We start from the raw sequence: 24259 nt of genomic DNA, 5'->3' as shown, positions 1-24259 counted from the left end.
GCCGCGGCGGCTATGCTGGTTCCCGGGCTGCGCGGCGCGGAGCCCCACATGGGCCGTTGCTTGGCCGGGGGAGGGGCAGAGCTGGTGAGTGCCGCGCGCCTCGCTGGGCTTGCGCGCAGATCCGCCCGCTCAGCGCTGAGTCCGGACGGCGGAGCCGCCTGCCGCTCTCCCCGCGTGGCACAGAGGTGAGCGCGCGGGGCCGCCTGCTCGCCGCGCGGAGCGGAGCGGCCTTGCCGCGGGGGGGGTCAGTGAGTGGGGGTGCCGCCTCCCCCCCCCCCCGCGCCTTTTGGGGGCCGCGGCCGTCGCGGGCGCGCGCCGCCTGTAACGGCTGCGCGGTTCCGAGCGCGGGGGCTGCGGGCGCGCGCGCCCAGCGCCGGCCCGGCTGGGGGCCAGGCCCCCCTCCGCCGCCCGGTGCCGGCGGGCCGCGGCCGCCGGGGGTCGCGGCGCGGCGCGGGAGGCGGCGGCGCAGCGCGGCCGGCCCGGCAGCAGGGGGCGAGCGGCTCTTGACCTTGCTGCGCGTGTCCTGGGGGAAGGAGACACGCGGCCGGCGGCCCCCTCCTGCCCGCGCGCCGCGGCCGCGCCCGGGGGTCTGCTCGCGCCCTTGCGTGCGGCCGCGCACGCTTACGCGTTGCCGGTGAGCGGCGTTGCCTGAGGGGATGGCGTTACTTGGCAAACGGAGCTGCTCGTGTGCTGCGGCGCCGCCACGATCTCCCGCCCTGCAGCCAGGAAAAGCGAGGCGGGAGGAGCTCTGGGTTGCTTGAGGCTGCTCGGTGATGAGCTGCTGGAGCTGGAATCTCATCTCGAAGGTCTGGGCACTCGAGCCCAGCTAACCTGCAGTTAGTTGTACACCTCCATTTCAAACTATTAAAAATAGATAGTCGTTTGCTTTACTTTCTCAAATTTCTTGAGTTTTTTTTTCCTTTTATGCTCTAAAAGCCTCTGTAAAAAGGATGTGATGTTCATATTTTCTTGTGGTGTTGTTTTAATCTTTCAGACATGCTTCGTTTATCTGCAGTACTCCGTCAGACAAGGCCAGTGTCCAGAGCACTGGCCCCCCATCTAACACGAGCATATGCAAAAGATGTTAAGTTTGGAGCAGATGCCAGAGCTCTTATGCTTCAAGGAGTAGATCTTCTAGCAGATGCTGTAGCTGTCACCATGGGGCCAAAGGTAATGGAAGGTTTTGCATGTGTATTATGTTAACACTTTGATCTGGATGAAAATATAGTAGTGGAAAACAGTTGTCACTTTTTCAAGACAGAGTTCCATGTTTTCCCTCTCCTTATCTGTAAGACAAAGATAGGAGTGAAGAGTATGGACAGACTACTGCAAGTAGCCATATTCTCATCTTGTCAGCTGAACCGTGATAATAGCACATATGTCCTTCATAGGCATGAAGGAAAACACATTTGACTACTCTGAAAGGTGTAGTATATTTCTTCAAACAATATGAAATAAGATAGGTTAAGAACATGAGCATAGTTAGTTACCATAGCTCAGTCGGTAGTCTGTAACACTGCCCTTGATAAACTTGACTACTTATGATTTTTGTTGTGTATATACATATGTATTTTTTGTGGTGGTTTCCTTAGTACATAACTACTTTCGAAATAAGTTTGTTTTCTGTTATCATTATAACTATAATTAATATCAATCATAATTAGTAGTGTATTATTAATAAAATGAAAAAACATTAAAAATAATGACAAGTTTTTCACTGCAGATAAATGTTACTAGTTTGAAAGGGGAATTGAAATATCCATGTCAGTGGCATTCATTTGTGCTATTCATAGGAAAGAGCATTTGTAGTTTGTGATTCTTTTTAGTTCAGGCTTTTTGGAAAAGTAGCTGCTGTATTTTGCATAGTCATACAACATGCAGTAGGTCTTGAAAGGAAACCGCTTTTTAAGGAAGAGATGCAGATTCTCTTCAGGCTCCTAGGAATATCTGTTTCAAGTTAGTGCTATCAGGGTTTTTTCAGGATTTTTGACTTGTTATTAGGTAACACTGATCAGATGTTAGTGGCGTATGTGGAACAACGATGAACATACTTGTAAACTGTAGTTTTTCAGTTGTTTGCTTAGTAGCTACACTGAATCATTTTAGCTCCTTGGTAGGAATAAATTATATAGTGACAATTTTGTCTCACCTTTAAGCTGAGCACATTACATCATTATGTTTTTTGTGAACATTTTTTTTAGTTTTTACTGTGTCAACTTTGAGTACAACTTTTTTTTTTTTTTTTTTTGAATTATACAAAGTAGTCAATGAAGTTAGTATTCAAAGTAGATGGGTCAAAACATACCCTAAGAGTGTAGGTGTGATAGTTCTTCTCAGGGCTGCTTGGCCTCTATGAGATTACTTTTGTCTTTTTTTTTTCCTTACACACTTCTGCACTTAGTTAGCTTTATTCAAAGGCAAAAACGCAGTGAACTAAGCAGGCAGATGTAAAGGAACAGTGATTTCAGCAAGATGTGACTGTTTTCCTTAAGTACAGTTCTCCTAAAAGGAACAAAGTTTCGGTGTAGTTAGTTGATGTTACTCTTGTTTTTGCATCAGCTGATGTCGTGAATGTCTTAAATGTGATTTTAATGCACTGGTTAAAGGGCGGCTCCTGATGAAACCTATTGCAACCTTGTACATTTTTATGTTCCAGTGCTCTCACTTTGATTTATGTTATTCTCCATGTATTCACAGAGCAATTAGGATCTGTACTGTTAATGCCTGCTTCAGCTTTCAGCATTTTAAAGAAATATTAAACTGTAAAGGAAACTGTTCTTTTGCCCTATTCTGTGCTTAAAGAACTGTGATTTGCAGTGTTACACAATGTTTATATATATGCGTGTGTGTGTTTGCATGTGTATTGTATATGTGTATATAGAATCAGTAAGGTTGGAAGGGACCTCTGGAGATCATCTAGTCCAACCCCCCTGCTGAGCAGGGTCACCTAGAGCATGTTAGACAGGGTTGCATCCAGGCAGGCCTTGAAGATCTCCAGAGAAGGAGACTCCATGACCTCTCTGGGTTAACCTGTTCCAGGGCTCTGTCACTCTCAGAGGGAAGAAATTCCCCCTCACGGTCAGGCAGAACTTCCTGTGCTTCAATTTCTGCCCATTGCCCCTTGTCCTGTCACGTGGGGCAGCTGTTTTGTCCCTGTCCCCTTGGCACCCTCCCTTTGGGTACTTATAGACATTGATAAAATCTCCTCTCAGTCTTTTCTTCTCCAAAGAAGAAATGTATATGTATGTATATAGAAAATACACAGAAGAATATATAATATATATGTATGTAATATGTATATACAGGAAAAATGTATATAGAAGGGGTGGGGGTGTGTGTGTTTATATATATAAAAATTGCTGTCAGTGATTACTTTGTCAGAGCAAATCTATGTAAGTGCTCAGGTTCTTGATAGACAGCATCACTCAAAAGACTGGTGTATTCACTGCCAATGTTCTTTTATCCAAAAACACTTGCAGATAGAGGAGTGCCTGTTCAGCCCACTTAGTGTGTTGGATATAAAGATTTTCTTCTGCTGCTCTCCTCATGGCTACCAGACAAACATTTTGAGTAAGAGCAGGTGCAAATGGAGAATAAACTTGAGTAAGAAAAGGAAGTGCTACATGAAGAAGAGTTTATTGCTCGCAGGATCCTCCAGAACTAATTTTCTTGGTTTTGAACCACTTTTGGATTTAGGAGTAGTACAGGTTGAATGAAGTAGCAGAAAGAAATTGCACTAAGCTTTGTTTTGCTGTGATTCTTTCATAGCACAGTTCTAGAAGTATGTAAACTCTCACCAATTCACGGCTGTTAACTGAAGCTTAGTATTTCCTTTGCTGCTTTTAGTGTTAGTTGTACTTCAGGGGCAGTACTGCCCCCTACAGGGGAGGGTAGGCACCCAAAATTAGTTAAATCGTTGAGCCAGATGTGGGTAGGCGGAGTGCAAGCGTGAGGTTCCCCTAACCGAGGAACTCAGTGTGCTGTAGTGGCAGCGTGCTGTCTCAGGTCCGTAGCCAGCTTGGCTCAAGATGCCAGCTCTGAGTGGGAACCAGTGGGCCGGAAGAGGGGACTCCATAGAGCAGCATGGGGAGGTGGGGCCTCTACTCTGCCTTCTGCTCTCCCCACTGCTCCAGCTGTCAGAATAGCAAGAGTTTATCAGCCCCATACCAAAGGTGGTTCCTTGCATTTCCGTTGTTCTCAGCTAAAACTCTGAAACATGGTTGACTGGGGCAGGTATTCAGGCTTTTGAATTAATCCAGGGACAAGCAACCTTCTTGCAGAGGTGTGTTTGCTTGGCATTTTCTCTGTACAGTCCAGAGTTCCCTATATTAACTGTGTTTGTATATTTTTTTCAGATAGTCTGGCTTAATTGAAAGTAAATTCAGACTAGGAGAAGAAAGGCTTGTTGACTTGTAATTTTTGAAAAGTTAAATTTAATGCAACACATTAACACTCAGATTTGTTACTTGTTTTCAGTTCTGTTTGCTAATTACTGAGAAGGTTTGCAAGTGCTCTGCTTTTTTGGCTTTTTCAGAAAATACAAAGAATCAAGTTTCATGGTGGTATTTCTCAGTCAAATACTACACTTATTGTGCTTTTATGGGAAATTCTATAAAGTCTGTTCAATGTGTTGCTTTTTTTTCTTTTTTGGTAGTTTTAGGAGGAATTACCAGTGTTAGAGGGAATCTCTTTAATTCTTTTTTGTGTGTGTGTGAGGCTGGTCTTATTTGAATTGTGGACTTTTGAGTTGGCAGTATTAAGCATCATGGATGGGGAATTATCTTAAAAGCCTTTTTCTGGTAAAACAAAACTACTGAACTTTAGAAATGTGTATGCTTGAAAAGTGTTCTAGCTGAAAGCTGAACTCATTTCTATTCAGCTATGGCTGTTCAAGAGGATTTTCATCTTGCGCAAACTTCCGTAGTAGGATGCTGTTGGATCACGAGGCTTTGATTTAATGTTTGTTCTTCGTCACTCTAGGGAAGAACCGTTATTATTGAACAAAGCTGGGGAAGTCCCAAAGTGACAAAAGATGGCGTGACAGTAGCCAAGGCAATTGACTTGAAAGACAAATACAAAAATATTGGAGCCAGATTAGTTCAAGATGTTGCCAACAATACAAATGAAGAAGCAGGAGATGGTACCACCACTGCAACGGTACTTGCACGTGCTATTGCCAAGGAAGGCTTTGAGAAGATCAGCAAAGGCGCTAATCCCGTGGAAATCAGGAGGGGTAAAATTTTTACTGTGTTCATACTGTGTTCATAACGCTTTGTCATGATTTATGCATTTATTCTCCAAATTTGACTTGCTTAAGATTGTTTCCTGTTGAAGAGCCATTTGAAACTTCAGTGTTTCACATGTGGAACTCTGTGAGCCATGTGAAAGAGCAATGCATAAGGAGAATCCACTGTTCTACTGTCAAGTGGCTAGATTTGTGCAATTCTGAACAATTCTTAAAAATTTACTAGTGCCAAGTAAATAAATTTGCCATAAATTCAAATCTTAACATATGTTACACCCACTCCAAAAATAATTGCTAGGTATTCAAGTGACAGTGTAAAACTAGAACTGCCAGTCATGTGGTTTTGAGCTTGCAAACAATGCATTTTTGTAACATGGCTTCTTTTAGTTTTGAAACTTAACTGTTCTTTGTTCTGTATACATGGTTTTGTTTGCTTACACATATTTCATGTATTTGTAGGTGTGATGCTTGCAGTTGATGCTATCATAACTGAGCTGAAGAAGCTATCTAAACCTGTTACAACTCCAGAAGAAATTGCGCAGGTGGGGTTTATTTATTTTTTTTAACTGACTTTTTACTTCACAAGACCTTTTCTAAACTGTAACTAAGTGGGGCTTAATGGAACTAAATTGTGGATATATGATTCTTGAGTATCTTTCTTTTTATATAAAGATCTGTAATAGGCCTCGTTGAATGTTCAAGAAAACATTTGTTTCCTCAAATTATTTAAAATTCCCAGTGTGTTTTCTATGTTGTAGTATTAGATATTAGTTCTGAATTTTTCCGATCTTCCGGTTTGATTCCAAAAATGTGATCTTAAAGCATAAAATTTACATACCTCAGAAGAACTGAAGAGAGGGAAGATAGACTGGAAGTTCAGGGGTGGGAGGTGATGGCAGCCTTCCAGCGGTCTTGGGTTTGGACTGAAGTGGGGGGCATAGCTGGGTCTCAGGCACTAGAGATTGGCCTTCCTGGCTAGTTTCTGCCCATGCCTGCAGATTCTGGTGACCTAGCTGTGCTGTGTGAGCACAGGGCAAGGGATAAAACTATGCTCGAGCTGCCTGAGAGCCAATAGCCGTCCTAAGTAGGTTTTGGCCCTTATCTGGATGTGCTGCAATCAGCTGTTCTGTCTTCTCAAGAAATGATAAATTGAGTAAGTCTATCTTGATTTTCTTTGTTCATAGTGAAGAAATAAATCATTTGTATTGTGAAATGATTTTAAATGGTTTACTGTTTCAGGTTGCCACAATATCAGCAAATGGAGATCAGGAAATCGGCAATATAATTTCTGATGCGATGAAGAAGGTTGGACGAAAGGGTGTAATCACTGTCAAGGTGAGAATTAGCCAGCATACGGATTAAGTGGAAAGTGACTGTATTCTTTCCCAGTTAGTGCTGCCTGTTGTGGCATGTGGTGCAGCTGCTGCTGTTCACGTACAGTATCTTCCATAACTTCTCCTTGCCCTGTTTCTTTAGATCATAGTTTCATAACTGTTCTTTATAATAATCCTCTTCTGTTGTGGGGAATTACATAAAACATAATGATATAGAGGCTTTCATTTTCTTGTGCGTAGCATACTGAAAATATCCTTGGGCTTTTGGTAGTAAATAAAGAGTTTCTAACATGGACTTGTATTCAAACAGGATGGAAAAACTCTAAATGATGAATTAGAAATCATTGAAGGCATGAAATTTGACAGAGGCTACATCTCTCCGTATTTTATTAATACAGCCAAAGGTGAGTTAACAGAAAACGAATGTCAAATATCTTGTGGCCTAGAAATAACAGTAACTGTTAAAACGATTTCGACAATTTGTTACACTGCTTACCAGGGCAATAGGACAGTGGGCTCCATGCCCACCAGAACTTCACATCCTGCGGTAAAATCTTGGCATCTCCTTTTTCCCCCTAAGTGCACACATGGCCCATGCTAACATTAAGCTGGCTGGGCAGCACTTCAGAACAATGCAGAATTGGTAGTAAGTCTTTGAGAAGATACCTTGTATCTTTGCTAAAACAATTGAGAAGTGTAACAGTCACTTCAAAGTAGCTCTTGAATTTTTAAAGCATACTTACGTTTTTAAAATCAGATGGTTCACATAACGTGTAATGTTTCTGCAGGACAGAAATGTGAATTCCAGGATGCTTATGTTTTAATCAGCGAAAAGAAAATTTCTAGTGTGCAGTCCATAGTTCCAGCTCTTGAAATTGCTAATGCTCACCGCAAACCTTTGGTCATTATTGCTGAAGATGTTGATGGAGAAGCCCTCAGCACTCTAGTCTTGAACAGGTAAGGTTCAAAATTTAGACTTAAGTCTTTTAAAGTAGATATTGCTTTCTTTTGTTTTCATCCTTTAAAGCAATACATTCAAAAGCATGTATTTGAATTTATTGCAACATAATATTACTTTTAATAGAGAATATTAAGGGGAAACAGTGACTATTGTAGATGTCATTTTATCTCGGGACAGGATTTTGGTGGTTTTATAATTAAATCTTTTATCAAAAACAGCAGCTTGGGTCATGTTTGCTTGTTGGTTAGAACTATGCTAAAATAATTGGTTTTAGTAAGTGAATTCGAACATGTTTGCAATGTTGCTGTTTGAAATATTTTCAGACTGAAGGTGGGTCTTCAGGTTGTTGCTGTAAAAGCACCGGGTTTTGGTGACAACAGGAAGAACCAGCTTAAGGATATGGCAATTGCTACTGGTGGTGCTGTAAGTAATGCTGTTCTAACTTGCTTTTTCTCTAAGAAACGCTAATGGTATTTAAGGAAGTAAATAACTTCAAATTTTAGGTCCACAGCTTGTATTTATTGCATTGCAGGCTGTTTCTTGTTCTTTCAAAGGTATAAAAGTATCTTTAATGCTTGATCTTCCTCCTTTTTTTTTTTTTTTTTTTTATGGGTGTTGATAATTACTATGTAACATAGTTCTGACCAGCCATGAGTAATACATGTCTCTTTAACAGATTTAAGATAGAAAAAGAATTTCTTTGCAGCATTTAGGTTAGTGAGGAGGAAGGGAACATCAAAGAAATTCCTTAGACTGAAATAGCAAAGATTACTTGCCGTTTTATAAAGCTGAATTTTGTCTGGTAATTGCCATAATGATAAATGTAACTGTTTTTTGTGGAATACACTGGATTGTTTTCTTTATGCTTGATGCAAATGTTTCATAGTTATAACTCAGACTGGGTTTATGCTAGTGTAATTGAAGTACTCATCAGTGTCCTTCTCTACTGTTACCATATACACTTTAAACTGGGACCTAGAACTGGTTATTGAAACAGATTTTGCATCTTACTGTTTAAGCCAAGTGAAGCACAAGGTAATAAAAACAGTAAACTCTAAAGTCAGTTTATTGCCAACATACGTAACTTGAAATACAAGAATGATTCTGTTGCACAGCTTTTCTTTTCAGGCACATTAAATCAGTAAGTTACAGTAGTCAGTCACAGATTAAAAGCTTGCAGTTCTGTATTCTGGAAGGGCCATTTTGTGAAGCACCTGTTGCCTAGATTGTGTTAGGGAAGGGGAAAGTTTCAAGGTAGCTGCAATAGTATGATTGCTTTTCTTTGCTAGTCTGCTGTATATGCATGTATATCTATAAATAAAAATTTTGTATGTGGAGAAGCTGTGAATTGTAACTTCTCGTGTAATTTGTTTCAGGTATTTGGAGAAGAGGGTTTGACCCTAAACGTAGAAGATATTCAGCCTCATGACTTTGGTAAAGTCGGAGAAGTCATTGTGACAAAAGATGACACCATGCTGCTTAAGGGGAAGGGTGAAAAGGCTCAAATTGAGAAACGTATTCAAGAAATCATTGAACAGCTGGAAGTTACTACAAGTGACTATGAAAAAGAGAAACTGAATGAACGACTGGCCAAACTCTCTGATGGAGTAGCAGTACTGAAGGTGAGAAAATACACTTAGGAGTAAAACACTAAATCCAATAAACAAATTAGAATTCCATCTTTCACTAATATTCTTGTTAGTCGGTCACACCTCTCCGTTACAGGAAGTGGCTCATCGGCGATAATGGTCGTCTTTTTAGAACAAGCAGTTCATATATACTGAAGCTGCACCTGGTCTGACTTTTGCTTTATCAGTGATTAGCAAAGTAGTCTGTAGCCGGGAGGAAAAACCTGCTTTGCCATGTGCTTAGGAAATAGATATGTGCCCAGTACACAAAAGAGCAGCTTGCACCTGGAATGCTTTCAGAGGAAGCTATAAAAAAGGTGATTATCAGTCGTTTATTTATCTCAGATATTACTATTTGCCTCTCTCATAATCTTAGCAATTGATTTGGATAAAGAGCTTGGCTTATTATAGGGCCTTTAAGTATTAAGAGCCGGATGAAATAAAACTTAACATGTAGGCTTTTTAAGCACCAAGGTGCAAAAGATCATTTTTAATGTGGAAAAGCACTGATTTGCTTTTTGGCACTTAATTTCATGACTCAGCTTTCCTATTTCATTTTGCTGCAGCAGTTTTGTAGTCTGCACTGCTTTTCCAAACAGGGATGAGTTACACCCTGAGATGTGGCTTGCTTATTCTAGGTTGGTGGCACAAGTGATGTTGAAGTGAATGAGAAGAAAGACAGAGTTACTGATGCCCTGAATGCTACCCGTGCTGCTGTAGAGGAAGGGATAGTTCCAGGTGGTGGTTGTGCATTGCTTCGCTGTATTCCAGCATTAGATGCTTTAATTCCAGCCAATGAAGATCAGAAAATTGGTAAGTAAATTACTGGAATGTTTGTGTTGAAGAATGTTAAGAATTGACTTTCTTCTGTCTTGAGGCTTTATAAGGTCAAGTACAGATCACTTTCAATGAGTTTTTAGTTACTTGATCTTGAAATGTCATATCCCTTTGATATAGCTATCTCTGCTTTACTGTGGGAAGCTTTCACTGTTGCCTTAATTTAGACTTGAAAGAACCAGTAAAAATAAAGCAGCAGTTGCTCCACAAAAGAAGCCAACTTTTTAAGGAAAAAATGAGTTACTGGTGCAACCTTTGCAGACAGACATGAAAACCTTTAAGGGATTGCATAGCAAAGCAAATGGAAAAGGCTTTGTGCTGTGTTCCAAACAACCTACTGCAATAGTAATATTCCTTACTATCACCTGCTGAAGGAAAACTAAAACATGTTTGAATATATTTCAGCAATTTGAATTGTTGACCAATATGAAACAGTCACGAACCTTTTCTGGAACTAATAAAAATGGTTTATGCTCTTGCTTAGATGGTTATTTCTGTATTGATCTCCAGTCCATGAATGCATGCCTTAGCAATAGGGGAAAAAAAAGAATGTAATACATAATTCTAAACATACTCTTTCTTACAGGCATAGAAATAATTAAGAGAACACTGAAAATTCCTGCAATGACTATTGCAAAGAATGCAGGAGTTGAAGGATCATTAATAGTTGAAAAGATCATGCAGAGTCCATCAGAGATTGGCTATGATGCAATGCTTGGGGACTTTGTAAATATGGTAGAAAAAGGAATCATAGACCCAACAAAGGTAACTTATAGCAGTGTTAATTCTTGGTTTCCTTCCTGCCATGACACGTAATAGGAAATAAGTATTAAGGATTTTTTTTATTTCCTATTTTTAGGTTGTGAGAACTGCTCTGATGGATGCTGCAGGTGTTGCTTCTCTCTTATCAACAGCAGAAGCAGTAGTGACTGAAGTTCCTAAAGAGGAAAAGGAGCCTGCAATGGGAGGAATGGGTGGAATGGGTGGAGGAATGGGAGGTGGCATGTTCTAATTTGTGGGATTCTGATGCATCATGAACTGGGCTGGTTAAGACTGACAGTTCTGATTTAAAAACTTCAGGTGTCAGTGCAGGAGGATGGATAGTGACTGAAGTAAGGCTGGTGTTTAAAAGAATCACTGTAACCATCAGTTACTGGATTTCATTTAACACATGTAATTGTTTACAGTCATTGTCCATGCCTACAGATAATTTATTTTGTATTTTTGAATAAAGACATTTGTACATTCCTGATAACTGGGTGCAAGATCCATCTACCAAGGTTCTGATTTAAACTTAATTAAGGCACTTGATATTCTGTTTCAGAATTTATTGGTGCTTGCCATTATTAGGAAGAACTTGGAAGCCACTGTGCGTGAGACTAGACAATTGTGTACAAAGTAGACAAATATACAATTATGTGACTTTTATGTAATAAAACAGACTGCTCAAAAGTTATGAAACGTATCACCTTATTCATCTGTACACAAAGCCATAATTATGGGAGAGACCTGGTAGAATACTCATAAGATTTGCTAAAAGTCTGACATCTGTGCTTTGAAAATATGGGGCATTTCTCTCCAGGAAATATTCCTTGGTCTAGAATGTTTCTACAGAATATAAATGACTTTAATTTTGGTAAGACACCACTGTTCTTTGAAATATTAAACAATGCTATCAAAATTAAGGCATGTGCATTGACTTTATTTTGCCTTTTACATGCCAGTTGTTTCAAATGCTGAAACAGACCGGGTGGATCCTTTACAGGACTGTGGGAGGGAAAGTGTCTTGAGGGTGTGAAAAGGGTAAGCTTGCTTTGACTTAAAAAAGTCAAAAAAGAGTGACTTGTTTATTTCCCCACCACCACTACCCACTGCATTTCTCTTGCTTGGTTGTGTAGAAGGTAGTTACCTAGAAACTTCAGCATCTCTCAATTCTCTTTTCTCTCGGTCAAGTCTTCGGGACTCTAGGTTAAAAAGGATTTTGTTCGATTCCCTTTACTAGGTGTTTAGCCCTCAAAACCGAGTTTTGTATGCTATCTGCTATTTTCTTTGACAGCTGAAAATGTTAATTCTCTTCTGCCTGATTTTCAACTCACTTTCCAGTCACTTCAAAATTATGGTGTTCCTAAATTCCATGTTTTTTTTTTTGTTTTTTTTTTTTTTTTTGAATTGTCTCAACATGTGAAACGACTTGGCAATTTTCTACAGTGTTTAACTGACTTAATCTAAGTGTCACTTTCCCCCAGCTTCCCGCCTATAATAAGAATGTCCTTCAGAGATAAAATGTCTGAGATCTTACTTGCTCTATCTGGAAAACAGACTTAAGTTTTCTGAAACTGCTTCATGACTGTCTGTCCTGAAACCGACCCTCCTATATTACTTAGCACAGTAAATTAACCTTACCCCCTATTCTGCAGTAATGATGCAGTTTACAGACACTCTAGAAAGGGGAAACTTCAACCATGAAACATAGCTGACTTAATTCATCTCATCACAGTAACTTTAATAACTCAAGGCAGTGTATAGAAGAGATTTTACTGTCTGGTCAAATCCGTTTAACTTAGCCTGTTAATTTAGTAAAGTAATACAAGGAATAAACTGAAAATAAAATCAATCAAGACTACTGCTGGCACCATCTCAATGCACTGACAAACCACAGTTAGATCCACATTGTAGGAAGCTACTTAATGATAACTGCCCTTGCTGTGTTTAGTCTGCAGTAAGGGCATAGTAGTTTGGTACAGAATAGTGTGTATCCATGACCTAATTTTCACTGAAGTAACATATCTATTAATTCATTTTAAAGTTACATTTAACTGGAACTGGGAACTATGACACTAGATCATGACTTGCTTACCCAAATTACTATGCATAACAGTGAAATAGTGCCAGTAGGCAAGATCATCTTGCCAAACGTTCTGAATTCAAGTGTTTGCCCAGGCAGATAAGAACAACTAGATATAGCTGAAACTGCTGCTCTCAAAAATTATGATATTCCTATATTTAACTTTAGGCTGTAGGCTGCTTTTTTTTTCCTCTCTTTGTCTTTCTATAGCTATTATTGATCAGAATTCAACAGCATACAGAAACTTCTGAGCTGACCTCTGTTATTCGCTTGGATCAAAAACATCTGCTACCTGGTTCTTTAACAGTGTTTTGTATTCCAAAGCTAGAATGTCAGATTTCCCTGTAACTTAGCCTAAGCAGCTAAGTTGGTACTGGTAAGTTACATTCAAACTGCTAATAACTTAAACTTGAGTTAATACATTACAAACACTGTAAAAATATAAGCTTAGATAAGGTAGAACATCTGATGTGATTACACAAACTGTTTGGCAGGCGAATAATCCGCAGTTTGAGTTACCTTGTTTTATAGTAGCTGCCAATCAGTCTGTTTCTGCTAACCGTTCAAATTGCACTTGATAGCAGCTTGAATATTCCTCTATGTACAGCTGGCTGAATATGTGCGTGTTTTGTACAGTAGTAAATTACAAAGTTCAGATACCAAAGTGATGCCCCCAGAGGAGCATTGTACCTCCTGTATAAATAAAGTGTACATACAAAATTATAGTAGAGGCTGCTACAATTTCTCTTTTACGTGTGATGAACTTCATGAAGCATTAGTTCCCGAGGTACGATAGTTTCTGGGCCGTGGAGTTTGGATGCTCTTCTTTCAAAGGCAGCTACCATCTGCTTTACCACTTCATCAAAAAATAGCGTAGCAAGTTTTGAGTGTAGGAGTGAACGAAATTCAAAAGAAACCTGTTTAAGAAAATTGAGAAGAAATGTTTTTTGTGTGTCAACTGTGGTGGTAAAATGCTGTTACAGACAGACAACTTCATTGAAGAATTTCCACTTAGTTTGCAAATAGGCTGTGGGAGAACAGACAGTTAAAATTGAACTGTAAGCGAGTGTAAAGATAAAGAAAAGCCCTAATGGTCAGAGGAGTGTCTGTCAGCTTTTCAGTCAAAAGAATTGATTTACTCAATCCCCTGAAGTAATCATGCCTATTTGTCTAAATAAACTATATTTTATCTCATGAATTATATAAGATGTAAGCACAAAAGTTCGGGATGTTTAAAACTACTGGTCAATGGTAACTTGGATGTTTTGCCCACAGAATTCACTTAGAGACAACAATTCTTCACAGACAACCTTGTGTGGATAAGGCAGCAGACAAACGGAGATTTACAGGTAAGCTGAAGCTAGCCTAAAAGGCATTTAATTTGAAAGCAGCACTGAACTAAAGTCTGAAATAGTGACTTATTAGATACAAACATTAACATTGTAATTAGTTTCTTATGTTCCAACCCCAGCAAATTACTCATCACGGATGTAGGTTACTACTCTTCTACTAACTAAAGGTAAAAATTTGCTGCAGGCTTGTGTGCGTTACATCTACCCGAACATCTGCCTGCCACGCCTTCCTCACCACCACAGGGACTGGCAGTTGTAGCATGCAGATGTGCAGGTAAGCCAGCTGTAATAAGCCTGTGCACCTCCTACTGCAGTGCTTAGAACTTACTTGCACGATTTCTTTCAGCTGCTGAACCTTGCAATTAAACTGAAGCTATTGTCATGGTCAAAGTTATGACGGGGAACAGAAGGGAGTTTGCTTTCTCCCTCCACCCATGAAAGTATGATGACAGCAGCAAGGTCACTTTTATATCAAGTAGCTTTTCATCTTACTTTGTGCTCTGCTGGCCTTTGGTCTAGTTAAAGAACATTCCCCTAGATGCATAGTTTTCTATCACGTTTAGTAACTAAGAACTTCATGTATGGTATATGCTTACAAAGTTTGCAGATGATAACATGTTATGCTTAAATCTATACACAAAATAAGAGCTGAAATTCGGCTCAAACTAGGTATGTCTCATTGAAGTTATGTTGTGCATATTTATATATGTGTGTGTTCCCTGGTATCAGGCTGGTAAAATAGCAATACAGTAGCTTGTGGGAACCAGTGTTACCCTAAACTTAAATAACATTTTCTAAAGGAAACTGGTGTTTCTGAAATGAAAGCTTTCTCTTGTATGAGTATTAATACCTGTATAATATCTTTTCAAGAAGTGTGTTGTGAAATGCTTATCATCCCTATCTGCATAGACCAAGAAGCTATGTAATACTGCAAGTCAGTAACTGAGCAAGGGTTAAAATCTTTAAGTACCTGCCTTTGTAAGGCAAACCCCTGCTCAGCTGGCCATATTTGCTTCTGTTACCTCAAAATGGGGTGAGCAGTAAGTAGTATTGATAATGTTTCCCCAATAAGGTGAAAATGTCCATTTTAAGTCCATTTTTGACTCCCTTTAACTGAAGTTCTCAACCTGAAATGTCAAAAAGTGGCTTTGGTAAAAAATAAAAATAAAAACAAATTAAATTTAAAATGTTTATCCCCCTCAAACTCAGTATTTAGGTTATAAGGTTTAAACAGTTGCTTAATTCTATTTTTCTCAGATGGTTTATGATTTGGGTTAAGAGTTAGATTACATACTGATCAGTAGCAGGAACTAGCAATGAACATGTTTTCCTGAAAAAATTTAAGTGCTATGAGCAAATAATATCCACACATATTTGGCGCATCCCATGAGAAAAATGCATTCTCAACTGATCCATCAACTTGTTTTTACTGTTGAACCATATGCGGTGTGATATAGCAGTAAGTCGAAAAATACTAACCCAAGGAGGACAATACCCTGATTTACGAAATACTCCAAAAGCTGGTTTTCCTATTTACAGAAGATAGTCTTTTAAAGCAGAGTATCCCAGTAGATGGCAGTAGGAGCAACCCATTTTTATGTACTTTTGTAGGATGCTCTGGACCCCAGGTTGGGTATGTGCCAAATGCAACATTCATTCTCAGAGTTACAAAAGGTAAGAAAAAGACTTAGACTAGAGAAAAGAGAAAAGCTCTAACATCAGTGGAAGACAACTTTTGTAGGAGTAATAGTAAATCAGATACTGGATTAAAAAAGGAAGCTGTAGTGCTGTCACATCACAGACTAAAAAGAGAGCATTTCTCCTAAAAAATAATTTATACCTATTTTATAGAAGGAAATAGGAGAACTATAACAATACACGAAGTAGTAAAAATACAAGTCAGGAAATTAAGGTGGCAAAACTGCAGACCAAACAGGAGTTGAGGGAGACAGATGGGAGAACACCTACTTTCAGATAGCAAAATCACTTAGGTTGTAAAGTAGTTAACATAAATAGCAAAGCCCACAAGTATGTTTAGTATTTCTCCTTCTAGATTTGCTTGTCTAAAAGCTTTGGCATGTTTAGAATTGCACCGAGGGAGATAGCAGTCCCTAGAACGTTTCATTGTGCGTGAAGCCTCATGGAAGCCTGCTGTCTGAAAGATTCTGTAGCAGTTTTCACGTAGTGGAATATATAAAATGTATGTTGGATAATTGTGACTAAAATTTAATTGGTTTCAGAGCATATATGTTTAGGCATGAAAAACAAACACAAAATGCTATAGTTGAAGCTACTTTTTTATGCCTTTTCTATAGTATGTGGTGGTTTAGCTGTAATACTCACTGAAAAATCCAATGTGCATGTCCTTGGATAACCAGGGATACCTGGGCTGAAACGCCACACGGTTTCCAAGTGATTAAATAGTTTTCCATCTGTGCAGGATGCCTAAAAGAAAGTTTAAAAAGCCAAGCTACAATTAGGCTCTTACAGAGGTGACAAACTGTTACTACTAAAGTTTGCATTCACATTTTGTTAGACAGTGAAGGTCACAGCATAATTAAAAATTACCCTTACAGTGCAGCCAGCCTGCGATCCCATTTACGGTGTCATTTAAGGTGAAGTAATTGAATCCCTTTTAAGGGAGAGAGAGGGAAGATAGTGTTGAGAACCATAAAACAGACCTCAAGCCTGATGCATACAACACCATAATTATGTTCATGCTATAATCAGCAGAATTTCGAACAGCTCTTTTTTGAAAAAAAAGCATGTAGATATTGTTTTTGTAATTTTTTTTGTGATATGTATAGAGTGTTTTATATTCTGATATATAAACTGGTAGTCTTGAGCCAGAGAAATACTTAGTATCAAAACAAACCTAACTGAAGTCAAACTCTAATCAGCTTTTGTCACAAGATACTAATGTAATCAAGAGTAACCATGAAGTAACAAAGATTACAACACTGAAGTTCATCATCAGCTTGCATCTTGACTTCAGCAACCAGCAAGCCATATTTAACTAATATTTCAGGGAGTTTGGGTGCAGTTCTAGCTTAAAATGTCAAGGTGTACACAGTAATTGGCTTCATAATTTTTCATTAAAAGGTTCTTATTTTCACTCATTTTTGCTTTTGACACATATAAGTAATGTCATATGGCTATTTTTTTTTAATGCAAAAAGACCGAGTAAACATACTTTTCAGGAGTCAAATAGCACATCTCCATTAGTCTGGAGGTTCTGAAGAAAAGTGGCTGTTAAAAAAAAATTAATGAAAGAAAGAAAAGAGAAAAGAAAAAAAAACACTACTGTTACCACAACCAGCTCTGCTGTCAAGACTACCCACAATGAATAGGTGTTGCTTGTGGTTTGAACACAGTGATAAGCCAAGCCATCTCAAAGACTAATTATAGCAGCACAAAAATACCTATTTTTTTCCCAGAAGCGACGAAGCAGTGCCTAGCAACTTCTGCAACAGAAGGGGGAGGAATAGAGGGCATGGCAAACCAAGCCTGAAGTGCAGGGCTTGCTTCTGCGGCTGCTGCCAAAAGGGCAGGGTGAAAGGGAACAATGCCACCGTGTCCCTGCGCTCCCTGTCCCCGCTCCCGCCCCACTTTCCTCAGCAACAACAGCTGCTGCTACTCATCTGACTTTCCAGGGCACTAGCACCGGTGCCCTGCTCGTTTTGTAGCCACCAGTAGCCTGCTACCCCAGACCACCCGCAATCTCCTTGTGCCCCAGAGCTATTCCGGAGGACGGTGAAGCAGCCCAAACACACGGTCCTTCTCTACACTAATGTTCACACAATTACGTGAACGTGACGTGAACAACAAAAAACTTCTAGGGAAAATAACTGCAGCAGAGAAAAAGCTGGCATGTCTAAGGAGAAGACATTTAAAGAAAAATAGTTCCTGTTGCCATTTTTTGGTCTTTCTGAGACTAGAACTCTTGTGTTAATTAGAGGGGAAAAAGTTGGAAAGCCAACTTGATGGCTACATGAAAGGAAAAAGCCAGGGTGGTCACAGGGAGAAGAGGAAAGGCAAAGCAGTCAGCACAAGAAAGGCAGATTTTTCATTGCAACTCTTCAGCTTCATTAAGAGAGAAAATTTATTCTTTCTTCCAGAAAGATAAGTACCTTGAGTAAAAGCATTTTGCATATTCCCTTTGCAATTCATGTCTCTCCTGTACTTAAGAAAATCATTTTCTGTTTTGAGCTGTGTCTCCTAAGAGGAAGCCTAGAAAAGAACAGTGAAATTGGATATCCAAGCAATTATCTTGACTAGAACTTAGTTGTTGTAGCTTGACTTGATGCGTGCAAAAAATAGTCAAGATCTGCCAAAAGCAGGCAGAGGCAGTTCCGATAGGAGCAGCTCAGAACAGATCCCTAACTGAAACAGTTTTAAACTTAAAAGGCAAACTAGTAATTGAAGTTCCAGACCTCATTTAAAGCTCCCCCTCCCCCTCCTTTTTTTTCTAACTATTGTTGTGCTGGTAAAGCTGAAATAAGATGAAGTACAACTGCTTCTTTTATGAAGCAAATAATTCTAAAAAAAAAATGACTTTAAATTTACTGTTATATCTCCTCATCAATCTACTGATTAAGAGGTTCCTCAACAGATACTCCACTTAAGACTTCTTATACAGAGCAGTTAGAAATGGCAAAGGAAAAGTAATGACAGATATCAATTTTGCTATAGCACCTGAAGCTACAGCTTCTAAGAAACTTTTAAGTCATTATTAATTTGCATTTAGAGAGGCTTGGATAAAGTTCATTGAGAAGTGAATCTGGTAACTATAGTTTTTCCACCTGTTTGGCAGCCCATGTTTCAAAAGTTTATTCAATCTCTCCCCAGTTAACCTGAGTTCTTTAAACAAAAGCTACACAAACTGAACAGTACTAAGTAATTCCAGAATCAATTTTGTTTTAAAGTGTCAGTGTCCTGTAGTATTCTACATGTCTACAAAATACTACAAAAACATAGTATTCTACAGCTTCTACAAACAAAAGTTACAGAAATTTACAAAGAAAAAAAGAAGTTACCTTAACTAAATGTGGCCTCACTAGGGTAACAACCGATGTATACCTCTCTACTACAGGAGGGAATCCTATTTCTAACCGTGCTTTGCAGTATCCAGAACGCTTCGATATTATATCTGATTTTTTACACCAAGGGACAAATAGTTTATAATTCTCCACAACAGCAACAACTTCATACATTTCCTGCATAGAATATCTGAAAACAGAAATATGGACATTAGTTACAAGATGTTTTAACTTTAAATTCAGTTATTAAAAAAGTTGAAAGATGGTATAAATTCCATAGGCAATATGCATTTTGAGGCTGAATATGCAGTCACTAAACAGACTTCAAATATTTTTGGAAGTTAAAAAAAATACTGCTCTGTTAATTAACAAATAAAAAGTAAAACTGGTAAAAGGTTTTGCACAACAAAAAGCAAAACACTAGACAACATCCAGCAGTGACATTAACAAGCAGTGTACTAGATTTCTCCTACTTTCTTCAGTATCAGGTAGGTATGGATGGATTTCAAATGAGAAAAGTCATTCTTTTCCAGTACAACTGTGTCTTCATGTAGATGGACCTTAGCCATTCCACAAAAGAAAAGAATCCATGCTTTGTGGGTACTGAGGAAAAAGTGCATCAAAATTAAATCTTAATACAAAAATTGATTAAATGGAAAAGTGGAAAATGCTATTTGACAAAAGCTCTTTTCTTTGGACAAAGGACTAGGTAAGATTTATTGCAGTTCAGGGACTATCATACAAAGAACCTTAAGTATGTCAAAAACACTGTCTAATGCAAATCATACTACTGTGCATCAGACATGGAGGAGGTCCTGGGCTCATTAATTTAATGGGAACTTTTTCACTAGCTGTAAGGCAAACAGATTTCAACATGTTTTCCTGTGGCCACGTGTTTTTTCATCACACCAATAATTATTTTTTTAAATAAATGAAATTTTTGTTGTCAATTTCAGACTTTAAAAAGCCTGATCTCTATAATTTCTGCAATTCAAACTCCTTTTAAGTCTTCAGCTAGGGGCTCAGTCACAGGGGCATGTGTCTTCAGAGATGCCTAATCTTTGAACTTCTAGTGCTTCTGATTAGTCACAGGAAATATGAAACCCCAAAACATATCACATTGCTTTCTACATTTCTATACAAACCCTATAATTCTTCTTTCAGAATATTCTTTTCTTTTGTTTACTAGTGGTGCAGTAATGTTGAAGAAAGTTCTTGAAAAGGTATGGTTCATTTCTGGTACTTGCAGTGGAGAAATTCTGGTCATCAGAATACCACAGGAAGCCAAGTGCCTGGAACAGTGAAAATGCTTTTAGATGTGTTTCATATCAGCAAGAATAAAAGACAACGCATTCAGGTGAGACACACATCAGTTTTAGAGCATTCTACAAAACGTCACATCTAGAAGGATGAAAAAAAAAAGCTCAATAAGAGCTTGCAAAATGTTAAAAATAGAAGGGAGATTTTTTTTTGTTTGTTTGTTTGTTTTTAGGGGGCGGTGTTTTGCCTTGTGAGAAACTAAGAATAGCTCCTAGTCACCAGAAAAGTAACTAGCAGAGAAAATACAAAGGCCTCCCATTAAATGTTGGCTTCATGGCAACTTTATATAATGTATGAAATCATGCATTTAATTTGCAGAACAGGGTTTCTTGCTAGTAAAACCAGGCACAGTGTACAACACACCACCATTTCAGAATATGCAAACAGGAAGAGAAGGTTCCCCTCTGAGATACAAAGTTGAACTCTAGTATAATCCCCCTGGCTGCCTTCCATCTGCTGAAAGACGGTTTCATTTTGAAAGTCCTTTCAGAAGTGACATTGCTTCTACAGCTTGTGACATTTACTTCTGAAAATATCATCGTACAAAACCTTGCACACAGTGTTTTCATAACTAACACTTAAGTTACTTCTATGAAATGCTCATAATTCTAAGATTCCACCTCAGTTTTCTTTAGCTACAAACACCTATGCCTTATTTTAACACATTCTTTGGGGTTAATAGATCTGTTCTGCTAACTTATTGATTTTTACCTAGATCAAGTCAGTTAAAATGTAAAATACAAACACAACATCAAGAGTTCTCGTTTGTGGCATCATGAAGTTAAAGCCACCACTATTTGCTATCAGTAGTTCTATGTATGTAAGTTAAATAGCAACCTGTGTCGTCTTCTGTCATTTCTCTAATTAAACAATCAGGAACCTACTCCTAGACACAAACAGTCAAAAGTGAGAAGCTAAAAATCAATCCAACCTTACCCAGTTAGCATAAATTTTTTTTTCAATATAGTGAACAGTTGCATCTATTTTATCCCTAACCAAAGTAGTCTAGTAAGTTACAGCAGTTATGAATTTTAAACCCTCAAAGTTATTATCAACATGTTCTTTAAAATTAAGAAAACTTTTGATTCTAAGGAATTGCAATGATAATCCTTTAACTGACCAAGCTAGCTTGTATATATTAGGAGACAGGCGATTAATAAATTGCAATTGAGTTTAGAGGAAAATAAGTATCACCATCAGCTGATCAGAGCTAATTTGTACTGATGTTTTTAAGAAATAAAGGAACCATCAGACATAAAGCAAGATGACTGACAATACATATTTTAAACTGTAATCACTGAAGTGGAAAAGGAATTACCTAAGATGGAAGACAAGTCTAGTGTTGATATTTAGAATGAATAAGTCTACCCAAAAAATCTTTTGACCACTAGCTCTGTGAGCTTTTGGTATGTCAAGGGATGCAGTCATAGTCTGTTTTTTTCCAGGTAGTTGGGACAAACACGTTAAAGAAAAGCATTGCTTTGAGGGGAAACACTGGAAGCTTGCCATAGTAACCTTCTAGCTGCCTTGACCAGATTCATAGAAAGTTTTTGGAAGTTTGGAGCACACCCCATTCTGGAGAGGTAATTTAAACTATTTTCTCCATCTGAGGCTACAAAGAGTACATGGTCTGAGTTGGTTGTCAGGTTTCTTTTGTTGGTTGGTTTGTTTTGCTGTAATGCTACACAAGTATATTGTTTCTACATATTTTAAGAGAATATATTTTATCAGTATTTGTTAGTATAGATACAATTTTATCTATACCTGTTTCAGCTACAAGGCTAAAAAACAATCTCTACAAATAATTTGTTTTTACAGCTGAAAGACACCATCCATTTCAGTTATACTGCCCTTCAAGAAAGGCAAGGTTAAGAGTGGTTGTAACGTTACCAAATGTGGTGAGACTTCTACTTTTTCTGAAGAAAACCAGATGCAACAAGAATGTGCTGGGCTTGGTCCCAGGTCAGGAAAGCATACCTGTTCACGAAATCACTACAGCACGCGCTTCAGCGAACTGTCACACACGCTTTGGTGAGCCTGGTCACAGCCACAGAAGAAAAGCCAAACCCATACTAGAACTGAAACACACCTAGCACTCCTGTGTTTATCCTCTAACACTAATGCAAACATTCCCACTCGTTCTGCACTTACTGGTATCATTCCATTCTTGTCACTTGTTGCTTTATCTCTATACTTTTGGGCAATGATCACAGTATCACCTGACTCCCATGAACTGAAAAGGAAGCATTTACTGCTGTATGGTATACATAAGTGTATGGTACACAAAATTTTATAAGATTGAAGTTTCAAATATTTTGAAAAAGAATTGCCAACTGCTGACTATAAAGTGTCTAAAATTAGTAGTAAGGGTGTGCTAGTATAGTTGTGTTCACTGTTATCTCAAATGTCACTTTCATAGTGTCACCTGATGTCCATTTTATGGTCTATGAGACTTGAGTTGATCTCATTCAAATTGTTTGTGGACAGCTGCTCATGTCCCAGAAAAATGGCCATTGCCAACAGTGTCCTTATTATCATCATCTCAGCCTGAAAGAGCACAAGAGACTAAATTAACCACCCAAGTCCTAGAAGTACAATACTGAGCCCAGTAAGGAGTCCACTGAGATGACATGTACCAAATGTACACCGGTGACAACTGCAGTGTATGAGTGCATACCCAGCTTCAATGCTGTTGATAATACAGTAGCATTTTGATTGCAGGTTGCACATGGTTAAAATCAGCTGCCAGAATTCTTTCAAGTAACACTAGAAACATTTCCAAGCTCAGTTTTTGACCAGTTCAGGTTTCAACTTTCAGCATCAATAGGGTCCTTTATCCTGAACATGCTTCCCAGTAATTGATTTTACCTTCAAGGCAGGACTATATCAGATCTAATACACTATTTTATTCGGCATAGTGGAATTATTTTAATATTGCAAATACATCCTGAAGGTTTAATTTAGAAGATGAATGAGATCCAGTGAGAAAGGTGGTCCAGGTAAGATGACAGCTCATACCGCTGCATAGTAACAATTACGTCAAACAACTGCTTGAATTCTGACACCATGAACCAATTTCTGTTCCACTTCCCATGAGTTAGACGAGGGCGGCAGCGGGACTCCAGCAAAGCAGCACAGGCAGCGCTGCCGTCAGCGGGCTGGCACGGCTTTCTCCTCTTTGAGGCGATCAAATCGCGTTCCCTGCCCGCCTGCCTGCTCCAGCCCCTTCCCCGCGGGGCGCAAGGACCGGCCGCGGCGCCGCCCAGCCCGCCCGGCGGCACCGGCGCCCCGCGGTCGCCCGCCTCTCGCCTCCTGCCCTGCCCAGCGGCCCGCGCAGCCTCTCCCGAGCGCGGGGCCAGCGGGACCCGGGCCGGCCGCTGCCCTTCCCCGGGCCACCCGTCCCCTCCAGGCGGCGGCGGGCTCGACCCAGCCGCCCTGGGCTCCTGCCGCGCCGCCCGCTCGGTCCCGTTCACCCTGGAGCCTACTGAGGGCCGCTCGGCGGGCGGAGGGGCGGCGCGGCGGAGGAGCGGCGCGGCGGCTCCTCCCACCGCCCGGGGCTCGGGGACGGGCGCTGGCAGCCACCCCGCGGGCCCCGCGTACCTGGCAGCGCCCGGCCGCGGCGGCGGCGCGGCGGCGAGCCCGCCGGCCAGCGCCCTGCCGAGCGCCCGGCCGCTCCGCGCCATCTCCAGCCCCGCTCC

The 24259-nt window shown here is 39.7% G+C and overlaps 2 protein-coding genes across 3 annotated transcripts; one reads left to right on the top strand and one right to left on the bottom strand.

The window, feature by feature from the left end:
* The first annotated feature begins 9 nt into the window (after positions 1 to 9).
* Positions 10 to 11690, top strand: HSPD1 (heat shock protein family D (Hsp60) member 1). The gene is made up of 12 exons (XM_062579105.1): positions 10 to 185; positions 995 to 1170; positions 4981 to 5233; positions 5705 to 5787; positions 6485 to 6580; positions 6890 to 6983; positions 7368 to 7536; positions 7864 to 7963; positions 8917 to 9162; positions 9807 to 9981; positions 10592 to 10770; positions 10865 to 11690. Exons 2-12 carry the CDS (start codon positions 997 to 999, stop codon positions 11015 to 11017), a joined length of 1722 nt encoding a protein of 573 aa, XP_062435089.1. The 5' UTR covers positions 10 to 185; positions 995 to 996; the 3' UTR covers positions 11018 to 11690.
* On the bottom strand, positions 8589 to 24259 carry COQ10B (coenzyme Q10B). Of its 2 annotated transcripts, none has more exons than XM_062579108.1 (5): positions 24162 to 24259; positions 20387 to 20533; positions 19239 to 19431; positions 16546 to 16647; positions 8589 to 13767 (listed from the first exon to the last, which is right to left on the bottom strand). In XM_062579108.1, the coding sequence occupies exons 1-5, from the start codon at positions 24242 to 24244 to the stop codon at positions 13600 to 13602; spliced, it is 693 nt and encodes a 230-aa protein (XP_062435092.1). In that variant the 5' UTR covers positions 24245 to 24259; the 3' UTR covers positions 8589 to 13599. The 2 variants fall into 2 exon arrangements, with proteins under 2 accessions (XP_062435092.1, XP_062435091.1); XM_062579107.1 differs by lacking the exon at positions 24162 to 24259 and adding an exon at positions 22987 to 23117.

Source organism: Rhea pennata, chromosome 6, assembly GCF_028389875.1.
Source record: "Rhea pennata isolate bPtePen1 chromosome 6, bPtePen1.pri, whole genome shotgun sequence".
Classification (NCBI taxonomy): Eukaryota; Metazoa; Chordata; class Aves; order Rheiformes; family Rheidae; genus Rhea; species Rhea pennata.
Note: the sequence above shows the minus strand (reverse complement) of the source record. Positions and strands in the feature narration are given on the sequence as shown.